The following is an 18,240-nucleotide window of genomic DNA, read 5'->3' as shown; positions in this document are numbered from 1 at the left end:
CAAAATGACTCTGCTCCTGCCTCAGTTTCCACACTCCATTCTATAACACAAAAGGCCAGGGGTGTACAAGAAGGGACCTCCTGTTTCTCCCCCAGAAAGCCCCTTGGGAGTCTCAGTCTTGACCCAGACCATTGGCTGGTGGCTTCAGTCCTGGAGTCAGGGACAAGTCTGCTACTAAGGTACAAAGGGTCTCTTCAGATTGTCACATTGGTGTTCCTGGACTGAGGACAGACTGGCTTCCCTTGTTATTGTTCCAGAGCCTCAGAGAACAATGGAATATCTGAGAAATGGCGGGAGGGGGTGCAGAGTAGCGCTCATAGCACCAGATAAAACAGAATGAAGTGAAATAAAAATGTCTCCAAGGGCAAAAAAACAGTAAGACCCATTCCTCCTAGCAACCTACGTGGATTGTAAAGCCACATTTATCTTTCAATGTAAATAGCAATCAGTCCCAAGGAACAAGGAGACTTTCAAATAATGCCTAACGTGTGTTGCTATTGACAGTGACCCATGAATCTCAATTTCTTTGGGAGAGAATGCTGGGTGGCATTTTAGTTCCAAGCCAAGGGATGAGAAAGGAGAAAGATTTACCTCTGCAGTGGATCTTAGTGGAGCGCCTTTGAAAATGAACACGGGGAGTTAAGCCCTAATTGATGGCCTCCAACATGCTTGAAATACTCCATTACCCAGACAAGGGGCAGGGCAGCTGAGGCGTGGAGCAGCTGAGCCTGGTGTGCAGGGAGATGGGTTTCTGGGCAGCCATCTACGAGGAGCCCTGGGGAGCCTCCCTGGCATGACTAATTGTCCCTCCTCCCCTGGGCTCCTGGCCTGTTGGCGTTCCCACTGCCCTTGTGCGTGCCCATCAATCACTTGCAAGTGACCAAGCTTTCTTAGGAGGGCTCTTCTGCAGTTCTCTCACCATGTGTGGCCAGGCCTAAGCCTGGCGTTTGTCCTCTAAGGACAACAAGAGGACAGTTGTCGTCACTGGTCAGTTGGCTGTGTCAGGGGCTGCAGATACCTGGCTCCAATTCCCTGGTCTGCCACTTGAAAAAGGTGTATTGGTTACCGTTTCTCTTGCCAGACAGTCTGCTGAGTGTTTTTACGTATATTACCTCATTAATCCCTAATCGACTCTGTGACTTTGGCTGGTTGTTTGTCCTTTTTAAGCTTGTTTTTTTCCTTTCTCTCTCTCTTTTTTGTGATACTGGAGATGGAACCAGGACCTCATGCATGCTAGGCAAGTGCTCGACCATTGAGCTACACCCCCAGTCCTCTTGAAAATGGGAACAATGCTAGCACCTCTGTCATGGGCTGGGGGTGAGGATGAAATGAAATATTCCAGCAAAAGCACTTAGCAAGCCTGGCAGGTGGAGACGCTGCCCACTTAGGCCTGACTGTCCCACTGGGGCTGTATCAGGACTGTCTTCTGTGTTCCTGGGGCCTGAGCACCTGTAGGCTAGGTCAGTTTCCTCCCAGCTGAGTATAGGGCCTTTATGTGCTCCATATATATTGTGTGAGGTTAAGAAGGAAGGAAAGGAAGGGAGGAAAAGAGGGAGGGAGAGAGGAAGGGACAGCAGGGTGAGTCCAGGAGATCCCTGCCCTGCCTAAGAAGGCTCAGTCACCCCTGAGCCAGGGGAAACAAATGCCTTCATCCTGGCTGGCAGAAGCTGAAAGAGATGCTTAGAGACCTTTTTCCTGTTAGAGAGGAAGGGCCACGAAGAGCTTGCAGATTTTGGAGACCAGAGAGGGCAGTTGCTTACCCAAAGTCACACATCTGTTTGGTGACAGAGTTAGGGCCATCACTCATGGCTGCAGTTTAATAGTGTGAGAAATTTCTGACACAATATTAGGATCTGTTCTGCCCAGTTAGTGAAAGGGTGTAGTGAAGTTTCAGTTGATGTCTACCTGACACCAAGGTCTGTTTTGTTGCTCACACACCATTCTTGCTTTTTTGGCAGTGCTGAGGTTTGAACAATTATAGTGTGTCAGCCCTAGTTCCTTTATATGTACAATAAGACATTTAAAAATGTCCATTATAGATCATAGGTTGTTGTAAGAATTAAGTCAGTTTAAGCAACACACCAGACATAGTAATAAGACATTTGCAGACTGTCTTACTCACTGTGTTTCTTTCCCTTCCCCCGCTCCCAAGCCAGCACACTGCTGGTCAGCTCACTGAGAAATGAGTTCGCGTCCTTCTGTTGGGGTCCCGAGGCACTGGCATTGCCTGACCACTCATAAGTCATGGAGGATTCGGAGCCCATCCCAGACCTGCTGAAAAGATCACTCTCCAGGTGATCCACATGCACATTCAAGTTTGAAGCTGGGGAAGCTTTAAACTCCCACTGAGCTAGGGAACATCAGCTGGAGGAGTAGCTCAAGTGGTAGAGCACCTGCCTGGCAAGCTTCAGGCCTTGAGTTCAAACCCTAGCCCTCCCAAAAAAAAAAAAGAAAGAAAAGCTAGTGAGTATCATGGGGAATTCATATGGTGATATCAGAAAACAGCATAACAAAGGTATGCATCCCTCTCCTTGCTCTAGCTAATCTCGAAGTGGTTTCCTGGCTCCACAGAAACCCAAAAGACTTAAAATCCCATCTGTGCAATCCATAATAAAGGCGACAGAGGCAGCTTCTCTTGTGCCCTGTGTGCACTTTGCAGAGGAAGCCTATAGTCTGGACAGCATCTCTCCTTTCAGTTACAGCCCTGTCCCAAGTGTAGGGCTCAGTTCTAAGCAGGAGCCCTGGTGACATCAGAATCCCTGTGTTTCTAGGCAGGGAAGTAGGCCTGCACCTCTGCTCTACTTCTGTGATGTTTTCTCTGATCTTCAGCAGGGATGTGGAATTTGCCAGATGAAATTACTTAGAATTCACTCACTTGTAAAAAGTATATGCTGTCTCATCCATTGATGAGGCAAACACTCCATGCCAGGCCTGTGCCGATCCTAAGGATGCAACTGGGTTTAAGACGGCCCTTGCCCTGGAGATGCTCGCAGTCCAGCAGGGAGCCAGTCAAAGAACAAGGAGCCAGGTGCCTGGGGCAGAGATCCCAGAGAGGCTGGGGACAGCGGGCAGCATGAGTGTATGACAGCATCAAGCACTTGAGACTCACAACCTCAAAATACAGAGACCAAAGAGACATAACCACCAGAGAAAGTGAGGGAACCCTGACTGGATTCTGGTTTGGGACAGATGGGGAAATTTGGATAATATAAAATTATTTTTAACATCCTAAGTTAGTGGTACTGGGGCTAGGTAGGAAAATATCCTTTTAAAAAGATGAAGGTTGCCATATTACGATTTAAACTCAAATATCGTGATATTCACAGTTTAGAAGTGGGATAGATAGATAGATACATCCTTCTCCCTTTCCTCTCAACACATAAATGTGCACATTAATGGAGAAAGGCAAAATAATACATGAAATGTTAAAGATTATTGACTTTATCTAGAAGAAATACGATAATTCATCAGATCATCCTTAAAACTTCTTTTTATACTTGAACACTTTTGTAATCAAAGGTAGGGAAAACTTTGGAAGTAGTACATGAATCAAATGAGTATTCTAATGATAGGACTACATAGTAAATAGGTGTTTACAAATGTTTGTTTTATTATCATTTTTTTGTAGGTACTGGGGTTTGAACTCAGGACCTCATCCTTGCTAGGCAGGTGATCTGCCACTTGAATCATGCCCTCAGTCCTTTCTTACTTTAGTTATTTCTCAGATAGAGTCTCAAATTTTTGTCTGGATTGACCTCAGACCACGATCCTCCTACTTACCCCTCCTAAATAGCTGGGATTACAGGCATGAACCATTACACCTGACTTGTTGATTAAGATGGGATCTCACTAATTTAATCCTCCTGATCTCCACACAAATGTTTGTTTTATGACTAACAATGGACAGCTGCAAAATGATTCACACTATCTTATTTCATCCTCCTAACAGCCCAGTGGGCTGTCTACATTAGTAGAGATAGAAATGACTAACAAAAGTCTACAGACTTCGAATGATTTGCTCAAGGCCACCTGTGGGTCAGGTGACAGAGCTGAGGCTGATGCCCAGGTCTTTAAACACCACACTGGGTTCTCTTTTGTCACCCAGTGTTTCCCTCAGGAGCTCATGTTTTATTCCACTGGGCTGGGAGTCCCTGGCAGGCCAGGAGCCCAGACATGGTTTCCCAGAGTGTGGGAGTCTGTCTTTCCAGCCCCTGCTCTGTCCTTGGGTGTCAGCCATTATTGCACCCTCCTTTTGGGAGGCAGTCTGCCAGGAGAAGGGGGCAGCTGGCCTTGGGCCCTTTGTCCTTGGCGAGGCCGGGTGAGCCTAGGCAATGCTGTGTGAGAAAAACGCCTCTCCAGGCAGGGAGTGCTTCAGGCCTATGCTACGCATGACCCCACAAATGGCTCCCTCAGGCCCTGTGCAGAGGGTGAGTTTTATTACTTATTGCAACACGAGCCGGCTCCTTCTTGGGTCCCTGCCAGTTACTGTTGGCAGTGGCAGAAAGGCTTAATCACTCTGCTGAAAGGGGCTCCTCCCCAGAGCAGTGCCCCCCGCAGCTGCCAGCTGTCTCCTGTGTACCCCAGCTGGACCTTCTCAGTGGAAGTGCTTCCCAGACTCCCAGTGAAGGCCCCTGTTTGGGCCTGGTGTGGACTGTGTTCTCTTTCCAGTGCCTCTTTGCTAACTTGGTAGCCCCCCAGGGGTTGCTGCAACTCCAGTAGAACAGATACACGTACAGTGGCCACAGTGTCCTCATCACCTGGGGTCAGAGCAGGGCCTGGAAAAAGGGCTGATCTTATGGGCTGCATTGTGACACCTCCACTTATTTTTGGAACAGGGTCTCTAATGTGGAGCTTCAGTCTTACCAAGGTCGCTGGGGTGGACCCCAGTCCAACATGGCTGGTGTCCTTATAAGAAGAGTTGATTACACAAAGTCACACAGAGTGAAGGTCACACAAAGGCCACCATCCTGAGGCCTAGGAGAGAGGTCTCAGGCAAAAGCAACCCTGTGGACAACTTGATCTTGAGCTTCTAGATTCCAGAATCATGAGAAAATTAATTCCTGTATGTAAGCCACCCAGCCTGTGGGCTTTGGTTAAGGCGACCCTAGCAGACTATATGCGGGGTGCTGAGTGATTGCGTGTGAGTCCAGCACAAGACCTGTGTGTGGAAAAATTTCTAATAAATCAATAGCCCAGATGCCATCCTCAGCGTGGACTGCCTTATTACATCGTCATTTGGTCATCCCCAGGTGTGAGTGGGTTTGTAGATCCCTGCCTTCCCTTTCTAATGTCACCCTTCCTAATCACCTAATCATCAATCTCAGGCAGGAGAGCCTCTCTGTGTGGCATGAAGGTGGTGGCCAGGGTGTGAGCAATAATGCAGGAAGATTACTTAATTATGGAATGATTCCAAGACATGCGTCACCTGGAGGAAGGAACTGCTGAGGGAAAGAAATCTCTCAGCAGTTTTGTTGATAATACTCAGCCACAGAGTAGCTGTGAGGGTCCAACTCAGTTCGCCAAGACAACCCTGAATCGGATAGATTTTTGGGTGACGGCATTTAAAATGTTCTTAGTTACTTAAAACTGGCCCAGAATGCCCAGGCTTGGCACCCTAGGGCTGCTTTTTCCTTTGGGCCAAAAAAGGCTTGGTGTATTTCTGACTTGACTTTGAGTAATTAAGGCCTATGATGGAGTTTGAGACTTTGTCCAGGGGTAAGCCACTGAGGCTGCTCCTGCCTATCACTCATCATTGGTTAAGGTGAGCACAAACTTTTTGTTAGAAGTGGTCAGGCCCAGAGGGGCTCAGAATATGTCCCAGGGTGTCTGGGACTGGCACCCACAATGAGATGTCTGTGAAGGCTACAGTACCCATGGGGACTCTGAGCAGGACCCCAGCATTCCTAGAAGTCAGCATCAGGGAGATGGCTTTCAGCATCAAGCAGTCACTCTTCAGGCAAGTCCACATTTAAGCAAAAGCAGAGAGAACGGTTTCTTTGGCTTGCTAGAGAGCTATGGGGTTGGAGTCAGACAGACCTGGCTGTGAATCTTTGTGTCAGTCACTGACTAGCTGAGTGATTAAAAGCAAGTTGCTTCATTACTCTGAGTCACAATGTCCCCATCTGTAAAACAGGGATAATAATACCTATCTCACAGGGTGATTTCATGGATTAAGTGAAATAAATAGGCACAGCCCTTGGCACATTTAAAAGTTCTTAAAAATAGTAGCTGCTATTCCATACATCTTGGTTCCACTCCATTAAAGCAATGTAAGAATTCTCTTCCAAAGAGCATCACATCTATATTTTCACTGTCAACATCGGACCAAAAACTGATGCGTGTCTGGCCCGGAGAGTACTGGAAAAAAATACAGCATCGGGAAAGAAACGGTTTAACTGTAATTTACTGCTTGGATTGTTTTACAGAATTCTGCCTTTGTCCTCCATGGATCTGGAACTCTGAATCCCTAAGGCAGTTGAGTTAACCAAGGTTAAGTTAGCGTATCAGGTCTCTTGTTCACAATGAGTAGAATTAGGGTCGGAGGCATGGTTCAAGCCAGCAAGTGCAAAGCTTGGAGTTCAAATCTTTTTTTCTCAAGAAAGAGAAAAGAATACAACAGGTACAACTCTACTTCTATATCTCCCCTTCTCAGCAATGGTTAAGTCCCAATACCAGATGTGGTAACCACTGCAGGTCCCCTGGCACTGCATGGCCATTCACATCAACCCTATGGACACCAGGACATCAGTGCACAAGAGACCCTGCCTATCACCTGTGAGAGATCCAAGGTGTAGGGAGCCACCCAGGGAGTGCAGAGGCGCTAAGAGACCTCACAGGTTGCAGCAGGCCATGATACCCAACTGATCACAGCCAGTGCCCACAGAACACAGTACCGAGCATGAGGCCCTCCATCTCTGCATTTGCATCAAGACAGAGAAGGGCCACCCGGAGACCACAAACGTGACCAAATTGTCCCCTCTTCTGACTACCAGGAATGAGTGATTTGTGCTCCTGTGTCAATGCCAGCTCAACCCTGCTTCCATCTTCTTACCTGCAAGATCATCAAGTTTAAATAATAATTAAAAATAATTGCATTACTGATACCCAATCTTATTGCTCTCCCTTTTGAAGGATTCCAGTTCAGAGTCCCCTGCTCTGACTTTCCCTGACTTGTCCAGCATAAGCCTGTCAGCCCCTTTCCACTCACTTTACTGGGGAGATGCAGAGAGACCCTGGGCTCCCTGATCCATGTCATAAGCCAAAGAGACCTCACTTGCATGTGACCTCAGGTGTTTTTATGGTGGTCTTAGTTGGTAAATCTTTACATCTGTAAAATGGGTACACTGATACCTGCGAACATTGTTCACAGGAAGATTGTAAAAATCCAGCGACGTAATGCAAGCAGGGCTGAATTTTTCCAGATGAAACTGTGTAAGTTTGTATGATGTGGAATTCCTAAATGATTCTCTATTCGGACTCAGAATAATGGATTTCAAGATGCAAGATTCCTGCTTCGGTCTCATGGGCGAATCCCTCCTGGGACTTAGTGTTTCAAATAGCAATTAACAAGAAAACTTCAAGGAGATTTGCCCAAGGCTGGGGCTTGCCCTGAAGGAAGAGTTGTGTGTGCAGGCAGGCCAGATGAAGTTGCAAAACCCTGATTGCTGAGCCCCACCCCTGCGTTTTCCTGTTGATACCTACTGCTTCCCACCAGGGAGGGTCTGGGTTTCAGCCAGATGGGAGATAAGGCTATCAACCCAGCCTGGAATGGCAGGCCAGCAATGTTATCACTCCGCTTGTCAAACGCCAGCCTCCAAGTGGCCTACACTGCCTCGAGGGTGAGAACTAAGATCCCCAACGGCCTTGGAGTCCCTCTCCTCTGGTCACATCTTTTTGTGTGCCTCACCCTGGACCAAAGCAAAGTGTCATAGATTCCTAATTTCACTACTGTTTCTTAAGCCTCAAGGTCAAGGCAGGTGCACACTTTTCCTTCTGCTTGCAATGTTCTTCCACTTCTTTTCCTTCAAGACTCAACTCCTCTATAGCCTTTTTTAGCTGACCACTCTCGCCATGTTTTGTGCATTATGTTATTTGTACAGTTATCACATTGTGTTGAAATTCTCATACACATGCACACGCATGCACACAGCCGCAGGGGGCTGGAGTCTCTGCTGATGAGTGGAGCCCTGTTTTGTCCTGACTATGGGGCCTGGTACACAGTAGGTGTTTAATGAATGCTGTCATCTGCTGCCCTTGATCTTGTTATGTTTCAGTATAAAGTAGTATGTTTTCCGCTCCACCATATTGGTTTCTCTTGGGACAAGTTAGAACATTTGTCACTGGAAAGTTTTCACAGTCATGGAAAGGCCAGTTCCAGTCATCTGAGAACCCACAGGCCCTGCCCAGCTCTGGTAATGCCCAGCTCATGTGAAAAGAATGTCCTTGATCATATCTTCAGGGCTGTCAGGAGTAGCCCAGAGTGAATGCTTTAATTAGCTATTGAAATGACTATTTTTCTCCCCATTACAAGTGACTTGTAATGGAAATTTTTTTTCCAAGCCTCTGTCTTTTCTGCATGTTGATGTTTAGTTTTGGAGGAATACATTTGTATGAATATCTTGGGCTTAAAAATGTGATTTGTGTTATAGCAACAGCTGGAGGAGGGCAGGTGGTGTTAGTACCCAGAAGCAATAGGTGCGGTTCCCACCCTTTGCCAGAGAGTTAAAATGAAGGTAGGTTTGTCCTGGAGGCTCGCTTTGATTCTGTGGGGTGTGCCCTCGCTTGGAAACCAGGAGACCTGGGTTCAAGTCTTAGTTCTTCCATTAACTATTTCGATTTTTCTAGTGGTTCTTGTGGTTCCCAGTCCAACAGCACCACTTAGAACTTGTTACAAAAGTCAATTTCAAAGTCCACCCCAGGCCCACTGAATTAGAAACTCTGCAGATGAGACCCAGAAATCTTTTAAAATACAAGCCTTCCAGGTGCTTCCTGTGCACACTGACGCTGCAGAACTCCCCTCCATTGCATCATTTTGAAGTAAATTTATTTTTAAATTATTCAGCTCATTAAAAACAATATACCACACAGTGCGGAAACATGACACAAAATTTGGAAGAGATGAAATTCAGATAAAAGCTTAACTGAAGTACAAACATTTTTGTACATTTTCTCCCTCAACTAAACATACTTTCACACAGTTCTTACCATAAGACATGTACAATTTAGTGCTTTTTACTCACACCGTGTTGAAGCAAAAATAAATGGTGTCACCTATGTACTTTCAGAAGAACTCGTTTTTATGGCCGATGGCTGGGCACCCCTCCATGGGGCGGCCGTGCACAGTGTGCTTCACCAGGCCCCTGAACGTGGACTGGGGGATATGGAGGTGAAAATGCTCACAGGGAGGCATCCCCTTCCACCCATTGCAACCCTTCTCTTCAGTTTTTCCTGCTCCCACCCAACGACCCTCCCCCCAAACTATGTTTCTGGAAATAGAGCTATAAACAGAGAGGAACGGGAGATTAGCTAACTGCCTTGAATTTTCCAATCATCCAGGATCAAGCCCGAGATCCTCTCCTTGGCCTCCTGATGGAGCGGAGTCATCACAGCGCTACCTAGTGGCCACGTCTGAGAATTACACCTTCTCTAGAGCAGCCAGGCCTGCACCTGGGATCCTCCAGCGTGTCAATGACTGGAGTTTGTCTCTTCCCCTCAAGACTCAGTGCCTGAGTGTGAGCCCCATCTGCCCCTCTTACCATGGCTTCTCCATCCCTTACAGAACTGAGTGGGCTCTGCACCATTGTCTGGTTCTCCCACTAGAGCTGAAGTCCGGCTGTGGCTCCTACAGTCCCTTGGTAGGGTTCAAATGTCCTGCCTGTCTCTAACGAGCCCTTTTCTCTGGTAGGGTGGACCTCAGTTCTCAGAGGAGAAGACCCCACTCTAAAATGGGTACCCTCCTTAGAACCAGTGCCCAGCCACCTCCCTGGCTGTGTGAATTGTCGTACCCCCTACCTTATTAAGGGGGTTCCATGGGTGAGGACACTTCAGGCTTAGGTCGGGGCGCTTATCTCTTTGGGTAATGTAACTGGGACTTCCTGGTCCTGTCTGTAGTCCAGGTCTAAATCAGGTCAGTCTGTCCCTGGCCTCTCTCCCTGCCAAGTCCCTGTGTGAGCACCCAGCATGCCTTGTAGCATGGTGGCAGCTGGTGTGAAAACAGGGCATGGGAGGGGAAGGCTGCAGTGTTGATATTGACATTGGATTCTGGGATGGCTTTTGGCTGGGGCCCTCACTTGGTGATTTGTGCTTTCAGGTCAGTTTATAGGCCTTATGACTTCAACCATCTCCCCTGCAGTTTCTGTTTGTACAATGGATTATGTTCTGGATCCAGAATTAAAGAATGTGGGTTCAGGTCCTGAGTTCCTGGACCCAGGCCTTTGGCCTGTCCTCTCTGGGGAGATTGCCTCAGGAGGGTTCTAGACCTGCTGGGCAGGAAGTCTGGCAGGGGGTGGGAGGATCTCTTGCGGAAGGAACATTTCACTAGAATACTGGGGGCTGGCCCTCTGCTGTTCTGGATCTGGGCACTCTTCCTGGTGGAAGTTCCATCTCCGATGCTGCCTCCATATATAGGTGTACATTTACATACACATATACATATACATATATATACACACATGTACATATTTACATGTATACTTTATATATACTGGTGGTTGAACTCAGAGCTTCATGCTTGCTAAGCAGATGCTCTACCATTTGAACCATGACACCAACCCACCTCCTCCAACATTAGTCATGAACGATGCTCCCTGCAATGGTGGAGGCCTGTCAGGAATTAGCCCAACCTGGGGCAGCAATCTGAGCCTGCAAGGATGGGTACAAGTGGCAAGTCTGAATGATCAGTATAAGAGCTCTTTGCCACTGCCCTCTTGGGGTGACTCCTTCCTTCCTTCCTTCCTTCCTTCCTCCCTCCCTTCTTCCCTCCCTCTCTGTTTTTCTCTTTCTTTCTTTTTCTTTCTTTCCTTCCTTCTCTTCCTTCCTTCCTTCCTTCCTTCCTTCCTTCCTTTCTTTCTTTCTTTCTTTCTTTCTTTCTTTCTTTCTTTCTTTCTTTCTTTCTTTCTTTCTTTCTTTCTTTCTTTCTTTCTTTCTTTCTTTTTTTCTTTCTTTCTTTCTTCTTTCTCCTCCCTCCCTTCCTTCCTTCCTTCCAATGCTGGATGCTAGGGATCAAATCCTAGGGCCTCTCTAGGCAAGTGCTCTACCACTGAGCCACATCCCCAGTCCCAGGACTGATCTAATTGAAGCTAATCATTTTTTCTTGTACATTTAAGTACTCCTTCCAGCCCCTCCATGGCCTTAAAACTCTTTATATATCTTTAAATATACATCTAATCTCTAGTAACATATCATAGAGACATTTTGTTCATAGTTATGATTCAACATGTAGGATATTTAGCCCTGTTTTCCCTCCATATTATTGTATATAAAATTTTCTTTTACTTATTTTTAGAAGCTGTAAGTTATTAACGAATGTTTTTGGAAGTCACAGGTCCTTTTAATAACTTTCCAAGAGTGATAGCCTCTGTCCCCTACTGTAAATGCACTTACTCACAGCCTTGGGGCTGCAACCATCATTTGGGCTGGGTTAAGATCTCTGGGGTCAAATTATGAGTGTCTCATGGGCAGCAATAACCTTTTAGTTCTGAAGCCCAGAATTATCACCCCCAATTGGAACCTTTAGTAGTAGGTATTTAAGTTTAAAGATGGACTTAGCAAGAGCTGCACTCCCCATCCTTGATGGTTTTTTGGGCACGGGAGTTGTGTCCAGTTTGTGGTAGAGTAACCAGTATTGCTGGCGTTACCTGTGTGTGCATACGTGTGTGCATGCATGTGTGTATGTCTTCTTCTTCCTAAGTGGCCTACTTTTAGAAGGTGTTTGTGCTTGAAAAACATGTGCACTTTATCAGGTCTGTAGTTTTGCCTTTTCTCCTTCTCTTTTGTGTAGATAGCAGCCTTCAAAACCCTGCTCACACATGGCCTCCTTCAGCAGCCTTTCTGTACCCTGTACTTGGAAGTGAACTCTGTCTGTCTCCTCTTTCCTCTCCAGGAGGATTCATTATAGTCCATGCTCTGGTTGAGAAAAATTTATAGACATATCTCCTTTGTTAGTGTGGGCTACCACATGCATTGTATTAGACATACAGAATGCATCATTTTAATGCTCCTTTGTTCTGTAAGGCAAAATTATTTTCATTTATTTTTGCAAAAATCAGTAATCATTCTTTTCTTTCTTTCTTTTTTCCTTCCTTCCTTCCGTCTTTCCTTCCTTTCCTTTCCTCCCTTCCTCTTCCTCCCTTCCCTTCCTTCATTTCCCCCTCCCTCTTTCTTTCTTTCTTTCTGAAAGGGTCTCACTGTGTAGCCCAAGCTAACCTCAAATCCACAATCCTCTTGCCTCAGCCTTCTTTGTGATGGATTTGTAATCACTACTTTTTAAAATTCATTTTTAGCTTTAAAGCAATGAACAATTTTAAAAAAGAAGAGTAAATTTCAACTTTAAGATAGTCAGATACAGTAAAAATATTTCCTGTATGGGCCCAAATTTTTACTTACCAGACAAATTCTTACACCTCACAGTTCACAATCAAAAAGATTGGTTTAAATTTTACAGACAAACAAAAGCTTTTGGGGGAGGGTCCACATAAGATTAAATTAGCTCAAGCTCTGTGTTCTCATCTTTATGATCCCTACACCATCACTTTTTGTTTCAAGTCTCTTGCTTAAATGCAGGAACAGGAGTAAGTACCACCACTTCCCCAAGCAGATGGAAGAATCCTGAACCAGTACACATTCACTCCTGCAAGTAACATGCATCACTAGTTTGTGAGAGTTGGGGCTGACAGGACACCTGGGAATTCTTTAAATAAATGCCAGTGTAGAACACGATATTCATTAAAGGATAAGTAATAAAAATATGATAATTTCAAGTTTACAAACATATTAATACAACTCAACAATAACCATTGAAGTTCTTCAGAGATTAGACCGAGAGCTATTTTTGCTGGGAGAAACTTTGTTTTTTTACCAGTGGCATTATCTAGAATCATGATAAAGAATGGTAGACCAACTTTTGATTCTAATATTATATTTAAATTCCCTATGGATAATGACCTCCTTGTTGCCAGTTTGCAGGGCAGACAGCTGCCACCTTCTGAGCAAGACACTGAATTGCTGGGTCATTTGGCTATTGAGCGAGAATGAGCTAAGGTGATCCTGCAATGCCTGGCACAAACTGGGTGCCCAGTCATCAGTGCATCCATTAGTAAAATGCCCTTAATAAGATTCGAAAGAAGAAGGCTGGGAGGCTGGGGCTAAGGAGGGAATGTCCTTGATGGAGCTCGGCCTGGTCTTTGACTAGGGACAGTTGCAGCTTGGTACACACCAGAGTTTTTCACCGTTAGCATTTTTGGTAGGATGAGACCTTGTTGTGGGGGCTGTCCTGGGCATGGCAGGATGTTCACCATCAGTCCTGGCCTCTACCCACTAGCTTCCAGAAGGGAAGCTCTCTCTCCCCAGTGTGACAACCAAAACCATCTCCAGACATTGCTGGTGCCCCTTGGTGGGCAAATAGCCCCTATTTAGAGCCACTGGCATAGTGCTCAGCTGACAAGGCTCTACCATGGGACACTGAGGTCCCTGCAGTTTTCCCAGGAAGATGTCACACCAGCCACTTGTGCACAGATGGGGCTTACGCCCTGCAGAAAGAATTCTGCCAAGAGCTCTACTTTCTCCTGACTCTGTTCCTCTTTCCCGAGAGCTCCTCCTGTTAACCACAGACACTTCCTTCAGCTTTTGGATAATCCAGGACCAGGGAAAACAGCAGGACAAGGAGACTTTTGAGAACAATCTGAACAACACCCAGACACCACCAAGGGGAGGTCATTCCCCATTTCAACTTCTGCCTTGGCACCGATGGCTTCCAAACTCCAAGTTTCAGTTGCAAAAACTGTTTGGGGCCATCAATAGTAGAATGGGTGAATGAAGTGTGGGACAGTCTCACAGTGGCATGCTCCCTCAATGAGGATGAATGAGCCACAGGCACACGAACCTGCATGGGTGACTCTTAGAGACCTAACGCTCAATGGAAGAAACCAGGTGCAAGAGGGCACCTGATGTGCATTATACCTAGTGGAGTGTTCCCCATCAGGCAAAGGACTATTTGGTAAGGCTTACGGGGTGCACCACAGAAGCTTTGGGGATCCTGGTTCCATTTGTGAAAACTCAGTGAGACTCTGATAAATGTTACACTTTGACAAAAACCAACAAACACAACATTCTGAACCAAAAGGCAGGATAAGCTCTTTAGCTTGATCACTGTGAACCCATGAACTAAAAATCACCAGCAATTTTACCTTTATGGCTCTAAATTATTATGTAAAGGCCATTTTTAGACATGACTTTAAAAATGAAACGAGCGGTGCAAGATAATTAGTGTAGTGCTTGGCACAGAAAATACTCAGTGAATGGTGATATTCATACTACTCTAATTAGTCAGTGACTGACCTAGGGTAAAAAATAATGACTAAATACAAAAGAGCAGCCATTTTTCTTTTTGGGTCCATACCCTGTTAGTAAATTCCTGATTCTCAAAATTTTAAAGCAGTCTTTGAGGACAGAAAAATCTCAGCCTCTACCATAGCTTTATTTGCTCCCGATTTTAACCAGCTCAAAGAGTCTCAAATAAGCCCAGTGCCAGTGGCTCATGCCTGTAATCCTAGCTGCTTTGGAGGCTGAGATTTGAAGCATTGCAGTTTGGGGCCAACCTGGGCAAATTGTTCCTAAGACCCCCAGAGCAAAATGGACTGCAGGTGTGGCTCAGGCAGTAGAGCACCTGCTATATGAATGCTCGAAGTCCTGAGTTCAAACCCCAGTCCCACCAAAAAAAAAAAAAAAGTCTCAAACACCCAAATTGTACAGTTAATTTCATATTGGTCACTTATTGATGTAACGTGCCATTCAACTGGACTCCACTTATCTGATCCAGCATTTGGATCTGTCTTTGGCCATCAGTCTAGTTTATGAAGTAACGTTCACAACAGACAGACTGCTGCTGGAATTTCCAGCTTAGAATCAAACTTTGGCAGAGGCTAAAAAACATGCAATGACACCTCTACTTCATCCCCGACCAGAAATGGTCTCATGACTCCCTCTCTCTTCAAAGAGAGCCAGTTAATTTAACACCCCAACCAGACAGGGCGCTCCCCTGCATGCTGGGCACCCCAATTGCAAATGAGATGCTAAATTAACTCGCAGGCCGATCTCAAGTCTTCCAGCTCATTCTCTGCTCAAGAAGTCCTAGCATGACTGCACTTGAATCAGAGTCGCCAGAGATTCCACTGCTAGCTGCAGGCACTTTTAGACCACGCCTATGCTCTGAGTGATTTTTCTAAAATTTCAGTCCTGTTTACAAAGTGCTACAAGTCCCTGAAACCTGGGACGCACTTAGAAAGCCACCGGTATTTTCTGAAGCAAGTTCTGTCCCACCCAGTCACCTGGTTGTGGCACACATTTAAGAATGAAGAATCTGTGCCCATCTCTAGAGAAAAGATAGGCTCTTACCTGGTCCTGGGCTTTGTCCATGGGCACTCGATTGAATAAAGATGTATAACAGGAAGAAAATGGGGACACAAAAGGGACTTCCCATTTCTCGTCTCACCCAGGGTCCGAGGTCTTCTTGCTAATTTCTGGAGCTAAAAAGACCAGAATGCGGATTGGTACTTTGTCAGGGAAGGCTGCCCATTAATTATTAACCTTTCGACATGTTAGCTAGTGTTTAGACACTTTCCTTGCTTCTCCCAACCCCAAAGCTAACTATATCTACTACCAAAAAGATTGAATCACAAAAGTGTTGTTTATTCTGATACATTTTGAAAATAAAACATCTTGTCATATAATCTTACCTTCTTGGGCTAAGGTCAGAGTTGCAAATTAATCTATGGAAAGTTAACATGTTGTGTTTGGAAGTTCTGTCAAAGGTCAGGGGTGGGTGGCTTCATGTTGCCTAAGTCACCCTCTGACAGGGGACTGCACTGCAGAGGGAAAGTGGCCTCTTGGACATGGTATTTCAAATTGCAGCTCAAGCCATAGAGAAAGGAAAGGGCCTGCTATGCTGAGACTCCCACAGGATTCATGTTCTGCAAAACTGCTGATGCTCTCATAGCGTGGAGTGGGGGCAGTGTTTCTACAGCTGAAAAGGGGGGAAAAGCCCTTACCTCAGAGTAAGAAGGAGCTGGGAGAGAAGCAAAGATGGCCATGTTGAGGGTTCATCGAGAAGTGGCCCAGACTAAACTCTCTTTCCTCCCCTGGGTTAATCAATGTTCAGCAGAGTAGAGGAGAGGTGAGACAACTCAGTAAAAGCAGATGGGAGAAATGCCACCGTGCATTTCCTTCAGTTTTCCATCCATCTACATATGCTATATACTGAGTGCCTACTGTGTGCCAGGCACTGTTCTAGGTGCGTGGGATACATGAGAGATTCTGATCCGTGTAGAACTTAGGTATGGTGTGCGGTGGGGTGGGAGGAGTTAGATAATAGACAACAGATACAGTACAGAAGAGGTTCATGTAGATTGGTAGAATGCAGTAAAAACTATGAAAAAAGGAAAAGGTGTAGCAAGGTTAAGGGGGAAGAAGGTGCTGATTTAATCTTGCTAGGAAGTTGAACTTAGAGCAAAGGTTTGAGGAGGTGAAGGAGTTGACCCTAAGGACTTCTTGGAGTGGGGGGACTTCCATGCAGTCAGTGCAAAGGCCTGAGGTTGGAGCATGCCTGATGTGTTCTGAGAATAGCAAGGTGGCCAGTGAGCAGCGAGACACCATCACAGGCCTTTGGCATTTATGCCATGAGACACGGGGAGCCATTCTGAGCAGAAGAGTGATCCAACAGATGCTCTGATCTGCAACGGACGACAGGTGATGTGGTGAGATTTAAGGAGGGTCTTGCATCTGACCTGGTGAGCAATCGGGTGATCTGGTGTGACATGGTATCTGGAGTTGGACGGGTGCTGATATATTTCAAAAGTAGAACCAGTAAGATTCTCTAACTGCTGGGATATGAAATGTGGGAGAAGAGAGGAGTTAAGAATGACTTCAGATTTTTGGCTTGAGTGAGTAGATTAATGGGGTGACTCTCAGCAGAGACATGGAAGCTGTGAGGGGAGCAGGTCTGGTGAGGAAAGATTAGGAATTCAGCATTGGCCCTGTGGAGTTTGAGATGGAATTAAGTTACCCGAGGGAATGTGGTGCCTAGGTAGTTAGACAGCTCGGTGATGCTCGTCCAGGTAAGACTGACTCAAAAGACCTTCTGAGGCCACCAGCAAGTTTGGATGGTCTTCACCTCATCCAAAGCCTATCAAAGTGCTGTGCTATGGCTGTATCTTCTTCACAGGGCTGCAACTTGGTGACCATCCAATTAGACACAAGATTCCTTGATTCATTCCTTCCTTCCTTCCTTCCTTCCTTCCTTCCTTCCTTCCTTCCTTCCTTCCTTCCTTCCTTCTTCCCTCCCTCTCTCTCTCTCTCTTCCTTTCTTCCTTCTTTTCTTTCTTTTTTAAAGTACCAGGGTTTGAATTCAGGACCTAGAGCTCTCTAGGAAGGTGCTCTACCACCTGAGCCACAAACAAGCCTTTTTGCCTTTGTTATTTTTCAGGTAGGATATCACTTCTTTTTGCCTGGGGTGGCCTGGACTGTGATCCTTTTTCCTGTGCCTCCTCTGTAGCTGATGGCAGGCATGTAGCACCATGCCTGGCCCAGATGCATGATTTCTGAGCAAGACTTTCTGTCCTGGATACCTGGCTGGTTCCTTCTTACCCTGCGTGGTTAAGCAGGATCTGACAGTTCCACTTTATTTCTTTTTCCTTATAAAGTTGGCACCTAAAACCAGCTGACTATCCCCCTGGATTCCTCTCTTCTGAGCCTGCTTTCCTCTCCTCCCTACTCCCATGTCACTTTGCTAGTTGACTCTCCAAAAATACCAATGAATCCAAGTGCCTCCACCCCCCCCACCCCCAGTACACTTTTTACAGGGGAAAAGGCCTTCAAAGTTGTCCTAGCTCTTGTAATTCCTTTCCTTGCCCCACCCCCAAATTCCTCTAATGCCACCTCAAGTTTAGTGAGTTTCTCCTGGAAAATGACAAGAGAACAGAGGGGATAGTGCCTTGCTTTCTGGAACCCTGAGGGGAGGTAAGTGCCTGG

General features: G+C 46.0%; 1 protein-coding gene across 2 annotated transcripts in view; it reads right to left on the bottom strand.

Annotated features, from left to right (window-relative positions):
• Lipc (lipase C, hepatic type) overlaps nucleotides 1-18,240 on the bottom strand; it is a 147,301-nt gene that overhangs the window by 114,639 nt on the left and 14,422 nt on the right. For both annotated transcript variants that reach the window (XM_074066061.1, XM_074066063.1), the window contains exon 2: nucleotides 15,610-15,740. In XM_074066061.1, coding sequence (XP_073922162.1) covers nucleotides 15,610-15,694 — 85 coding nt within the window. In that variant the 5' untranslated portion in view covers nucleotides 15,695-15,740. The remainder of the gene's footprint in view (nucleotides 1-15,609; nucleotides 15,741-18,240) is intronic.

Source organism: Castor canadensis, chromosome 2 (assembly GCF_047511655.1).
Source record: "Castor canadensis chromosome 2, mCasCan1.hap1v2, whole genome shotgun sequence".
Lineage (NCBI taxonomy): Eukaryota > Metazoa > Chordata > Mammalia > Rodentia > Castoridae > Castor > Castor canadensis.
The sequence above is the reverse complement of the archived record's forward strand: the minus strand, read 5'-3'. Positions and strand labels throughout refer to the sequence as shown.